At 43.5% G+C, this 6,520-nt stretch overlaps 1 protein-coding gene across 2 annotated transcripts in view; it reads right to left on the bottom strand.

The window, feature by feature from the left end:
• Positions 1-334: 334 nt before the first annotated feature.
• xxylt1 (xyloside xylosyltransferase 1) overlaps positions 335-6,520 on the bottom strand; it is a 46,208-nt gene continuing 40,022 nt past the window's right edge. For both annotated transcript variants that reach the window (XM_080431522.1, XM_080431523.1), the window contains exon 5: positions 335-2,319. In XM_080431522.1, the coding sequence (XP_080287648.1) occupies positions 1,923-2,319 (397 nt within the window). In that variant the 3' untranslated portion in view covers positions 335-1,922. The remainder of the gene's footprint in view (positions 2,320-6,520) is intronic.

Genomic DNA, 6,520 nt, shown 5'->3' with positions numbered 1-6,520 from the left:
GGCTTCACTACTTCTGAATTCATCTGAGGAATGATTTGTTGTAACGAATATTAAGAAGAAAAACAAAACGTTGCATCCATCAAATGCAACACGTTTGCATTCTTTCACCACATTTGTTATTTATTCTGAGGACTGACGACGGTTGTGTTTCTTGGTAATGGCATCACTGAAGTAAAAGGAAGAGACAGACGTTTGTGTTTTTCTCTTCTGAGAAAAAGCCACATGAATAAAAGGTCAGTTACAGCCAGGGGAAACCCGAGGGAAGACACTAAAAATAAACACACTCCCCAGGACCCTCCTCAAATACCACTCAGGTACTAGTAGCTCTTTATACTGTGTGTGTGTGTGTGTGTGTGTGTGTGTGTGTGTGTGTGTGTGTGTGTGTGTGTGTGTGTGTGTGTGTGTGTGTGTGTGTGTGTGTGTGTGTGTGTGTGTGAGAGAGAGAGAAAGAGAGAGTATTTGCCTTGATGGTTTCCGGGAGCCCTCGAATGAGGACTATTACATGTTGACATTTCTTTGAGAAAGGTTGTCAGCACTGCAAGCACAGCGAGAAACTCTTAAAGTAGGTCAGCGTCTGCAGACATTCTCCTGGTGTCATCGCCCCTGCTGTTGTGTGCCTGTGTGTGTGTGTGTGTGTGTGTGTGTGTGTGTGTGTGTGTGTGTGTGTGTGTGTGTGTGTGTGTGTGTGTGTGTGTGTGTGTGTGTGTGTGTGTGTGTGTGTGTGGCCTCCACTGAACCAACAACAACTTTACACATTCCTCCTCAAATCTTCCATCGATTCCAAGTGTTATCTAGGACCTTGTTATCTACAGTAGGTCCCTCCCAACCTGTGACCTGTCAGGGACAGACAGTGTGACTGTATCATGCCTCACACTCACATGGTCCTGGCAGGAAGGCACTGTACCAGTAGTGGCAGCAAACACAAACCCCCTCTCGCCTCCTGCTCTGCACACCACCAGGGTGGGAGGTGACGGGCCACAGGTTAGCACTCGCCAGGTGTGTTGTGCTCGAGGGACATGAGAAAACGTAAAGAGAGAGAACCTGGGCAAGCGGGGAAGAACAGGATTTAGGAGGACGGCATGGATGGAGTCCGAGGAAAAAGAAGGGCGAGAGAGAGACACGTGTGTCTGCTACACAAGTAAATGCCCCATCTCCAACAAATGCATTACAAATACAGTGTTGAACGTCGGAAGATATACAATTCAAAAGGATTTATCAGTTCAAAAACTGCTATAAGATGTCTGGAGTGTGACTTATTTTTCAGTTGTCTCCAAACAATTTTGTACCAAGTGTCATATAAATACCACAATCTCCCAAAACTTAATGCAAGAAAAAATAACAATACTACACATGAGCTACATTCTCATGGTGCAATGCTTTGACAAGATTGATTGATTGATGCATTATATTGTTAGTATTACCATTACCAATATATTGTATATAATAATACTAATGGGGGCTTCACCCACATAACAAAGAGCGCTGGTTGCCCTCCTGACCAGCAGGGGGCAGAGTCATTAAATGCAAAAGCATTGGAGTGGTCAAGCAGGACAACTGCTACATAATAGGCTCTTTATATAATTGTAGTCCCGGTTTTCCAGAATGTATCATGACCGTTTTCCTGTTCCCGTTCATCTTCCCATCATGGCTTCGTTTGACAGGCTCAGGAGCAGATTTGAAGTGGAAACACATGTGAAGGTGTCATATGTGTGACAATGAACCGGAACAGGAAATGGGTATGCCACCTTCTGAAAACCCGGGACTACAGTTATGAACAGAGGCTATATCTTCATTGCGCTTGCATCAAGCTAAGTGCACAGAAACCAAGAATCCTTAGAGAATTCCCTTCCGCTTTACTTTAGTGCTTTATTTGCTGCTTCCTGTTTGGTCCCAGCGTCGTGTCACCATTCGGGTGCACTTCCTCAGTCATCCGGTATGGGTGTGTTACAGTTCCCATGATAGATATAAACAGGTCGGTCACAGCGGTAGTACATCTGAAACACGTCTCCGTACCCGTGCTCTCTCCACCAGGTGCACAGCTGGCGGTTCCAGCCACAGGCCAGGGCGTGGAACAGGTGAGGGTGCTCCATGCCAATCATGGTGAAGAAGTCCTGGTCCCCGAGGTGGCCCCGGAAGCGGTACTGGTCGGCCAGCTTGGCCACGTTGCCCGGCTGCAGCAGCTGGTTGTACAGAGCCGAGGCCCTCATGCCCCCGAGGTCTAGCAGCATCACCCCACTGTTGAAGCCCGGAAGGCCGTCCGGAGGAGGTTCACCTACCTTGGTGCTGGGGTTCTCCTTGCGGTACTGCCAAAAGGTGTGTCTGCGAAGGCAAAACATTTCCATCTTTATTGTGCTATTAGGGAAGTTTGGTTGGCAGACATAATTTACAATGAAGAGGACATCACAGCACTTACACAGCATTATCAACCATCAGTTGATAAGGCACAAGAGTGAGTCAAGAGTTTATTAAAATGCTAATCAAAACGATCATTCACTTGCAGTCCCTGGGTCTTCTCAAAAGAGGTTTAAATTTTTTTTGGGGATGTAAAAAGGTGTTAAGTAAAAGAAAAACCGAAGATTGAAATACAACCTTAGCATTTTTATTTTTTTGGGGGGTGGGCTGCCACAAAATGGGTCTCAGACTTTTTAAATAAAACCCTCCACACGCTGTAGGAAACTTGTAGAGCAGCGGTGAAATGTCTCATTCATGTGTGTGCTTTGGGGCTGATCTATGGTCAGCAGAGTGAAGGCCAGCTCTGTTTCAGGCCAACTCTGCTGAGCAAACAGCACTTCAGCCCAAAACAGGAAGAGAGTGGGTCCAGGAGCTGGACTCGGTGCCAAAGGCCCGTGCCAACTCAGCACCGTGTTCTGCCAGCACACCAACTCCCAAGTATACACACATGTAATTATTCTATCAATAACACTTTATGACTGTTAAAGTGTGTGTGTGTGTGTGTGTGTGTGTGTGTGTGTGTGTGTGTGTGTGTGTGTGTGTGTGTGTGTGTGTGTGTGTTAGGGCTGCAACAGTTAATCAAACTAATGGATTTAATCAATTGTAAAAAAATATTTGGTAATCAATAATTTAATAAAATAATCAATTAATAATCAATCCCTGTTTTGGGATTATAGGCAACAAGTTAAAAAAAAAAGTTCATAACTAGTGAAAATAGCCAATCTACAAAACTCACAATGCATTGTGAGCTTGTAGATCGGCATTTTTCACAATTTTTGCATGACACCATTGTGCGACAAAGTATTAGAGAACACTTAAATTGGTCAATCAACTTGATATATATAAATATTTTTTAAGTGCTTCTTGACTATGTGATTAACGATAAAGTTATCAATAGAATAATCGCTAAGTAAATCGATAGCTACAGCCTGCCCTAGTGTTTATGATGGATTCTATCTGCCACACCTACATTGATGCTTAATTTATAGTCCTGTCATACAAAGGTGTTGCTCGCCAAAAGTAGCTAATCTATAAGCTAATTCGTGACACGTTGTGACCCAACAAGACTGACCCTTGTGCACCTTGGTTTCAATGCGTGTGGGTCCAGGGAAAGAAGATCCCTGAACACGAGTATAAGATTAGCGTCAGCTACTGTACATGGCTAAATTGTAAATGTAGTCACTGATGCATGAGACCCCGCAAAATCCTGAGCATTAATTTGAATGGACCCAGAGTTAGGTTAGGTTCAGTTAGTTTAGGTTAGATAAAATAAGCTAAACCTTAACTGATCCCTGGAGGGAAATTCCGGCGTCATAGCAACAAGGTTGAAACACAGGAGAGTCACAGGTAAGACTAAAAGTCAAACAAAAAGATTATCCATCCAATCCGGGAACGCATCTGTGTCATTTTAGATTTTAGCTATAGCCATTATTTTATACTTTGGCTAGTTAAAAATAGCAGATATACAAGCTCTTAGCGCGGCAGCGAGTGCCACGCTATGAGCTTGGGGGTCCTTGACAAGGAGGAGTTTGAGAACCACTGATATTATAGCAACTATTATATGTTTTCAGAAAACTGTTAGGATTTAGAAGACATTTGTAGATGCGTAGATGCAGGAATGGGTTAACTAATAATAAAGCGTAGTAGATTAGATTCTGGCACTAAACGTCTGCAGTGTGGGTCTCTGAATGAATTAGGGCGTGATCACACCGAGATGAGTTGCTAAAGATACATCATGCAGATGCTTCAAAAACACCTAGGCAAAATAGCGCACTACCATAACAGTGCGCCTGTGGAGTGGGCCTGCTGCGTGTGCCTGCTGAGTCTTCAGACTTTCATCTGCACCTGCTGTTGTCCCACTATTCCTACCACATCTACCAGCATCAAAACAAGAAGCTTGCGCTGAAAACTTGAGAATAATACTTATATGCAAAAAAATATTTGAAAAAGAACAGAGCACACCCCCATCTACATAGACGATGTCTCAGTGGATCAGCGAACTCAAGTACCTCTATACATATTATGTATCGTGGCGGACTTCAAATGGGCCACACACACCATGCATGTGGTGAAACTGCCTCAGACAGCTGAAAATAATTATCTGTGCGTTCTGCAAGAGTATCCTGACAAGCTAGTGTGGGAACTTGAGTGCAAAGCGATACAATGTTGTGCAGACAGCCCAGTACATCGTCAGAGGTGAGCTACCCTCCCTCAAGAATCTATACAAAAAGCGGTGCGTAGTCAAGGGTGATCAGGATAGTCAAGATTTCAATCTAGGCTAAATCAACATATTTTCCCCTTGCATTATGGTTCCCCCTAGTTTTATTGAATTCGTTGCTATGACCTCCTCTTCTTTAGCCTGGTAAAGCCCCTCCCTCCGGAAAATCTAATTTCCATTTGATTTCAGGAAGGAGTCTGGCCTGAAGGCTTGTCTGGGCGTTTCTAGCCCGTTCAACAAATGGACGAGCCTATCAGCGTCGTCACTCATCGTTCTGTGATTGAGAGCTAAAGTTGGCCAATCAGGCGGCGAGTTTGAGTGAGCCCGAATGGAACCGCCGACCAAAAAGGAAACGGCAGCCATCTTTTTTTGACCGCAGTGTTGTCTACTCTCTTTTAAACTTCAAAACGCTCTCAAACTTCTATTTCGAGGAACGGAATTTACTTTTAACACATGGGGTGCCAAAACCGAATACCCTTCGGTGATGCAAATAGTTACGCGGAGTGCCAAAACCGAAGACTGTTCGGTTTTGGTGTCTTTTTGTTTTTTTCGTTTGTTTCCACACGGGAGGGGCTGGAGCAGCTCTGGGAGTACCCATTGTGATCCTAAGAAGGATAGGCCAAATAGATCACCGGAAACAAAAACATGGCTCCCCATCCGCTTCCTGTCCATTTCCTTCTTTAAAGGGGTAGTTCACCCCCCAAATAACTTTTTTTCTATTGATTACTCACCCCATGCAGCCTTGAATTCATGGATATTTTTTTGTTTTTGTCGCATTCCTTCCTTTATTATTTGATTATAATAAATTTAGCCCCATTGATTCCGGTAGGAGACACAAATGCATTTGTGTCTCCTACCGGAATCAATGGGGACACATTTATTATAATCAAATTATTGGCTTAGGAATGTGACAAAAACTAAAAAATATCTATGAATTCAAGGCTCCAGATGGTCAGTAATCAATAGAAAAAAAGTTATTTTGGGGGTGAACTACCCCTTTAAAACGCCTATATCTCCGAATCTGTTTCTGGTGGGGAAAACCGGTCACAAACCGGATGCACGATCCCCCCCGTTGTAACTCGCGAGTGAAATGTTATTGACCCAGGATGTAGCTAGGGTCATCGCGCTACATGAATGGATGCTTTTTTTTAATTTATTTATATTTTATTATTATTTTATTATTATTATTTATATTTATTTGCTCGTCGTGGAGTCTAGAGCTTTAAACAGCAAAGCGCAGTCAATTGGGAGAATGCTGGCACCCACGGTAAGTTGTTATGAAAAAATGCTGGCACCCAATGTGTTAAGATATCGTTTGGATAGAATTTAGTTGTTTAACTTCATGTATGTGGTCAATTAATCATGACAGAGCCTATTTAAAAATAAAAATTCTGAGAACCGGCAGGGGCGGGCATTGACACGCATGTATCCGAATAAGGCAACCTATTTTGGGCATGGCCGTCTCAAAAGTTCCGTTGCGTCACATTAGTCTGGAGGTGGTAAAAATGCACTGGCTGAAGGGGAACACAGCTGATTGGCTGAAGGGGTTGTCAGTCAACGGTATTACTCCCACCCAACTCCAGCCCACAGCCAAAGTGAATGAATGGGCGATCATGCCAGACTCACACCTGAAATAAATTACAAATGAGATTTCCGGAGGGAGGGTTTACCAGGCTACCTCTTCTTGCCCTGTGGTTTTAAACACTGTTGAGAATGTTCTTTTCTTTTTTTCTTATCTGTACATTTTTCAGCTATGCACTGCCGCGTGGTAATTGTTTGACCATACGGGCATGCACATTTTACTGCGTTTCTTTGCTACTGTGCTTTTGTTGTATGACTTGTTGTGAAGTG

This window comes from Gymnoscopelus braueri, assembly GCF_963280865.1.
Source record: "Gymnoscopelus braueri genome assembly, chromosome: 6".
Classification (NCBI taxonomy): domain Eukaryota; kingdom Metazoa; phylum Chordata; class Actinopteri; order Myctophiformes; family Myctophidae; genus Gymnoscopelus; species Gymnoscopelus braueri.
The sequence above is the reverse complement of the archived record's forward strand: the minus strand, read 5'-3'. Positions and strand labels throughout refer to the sequence as shown.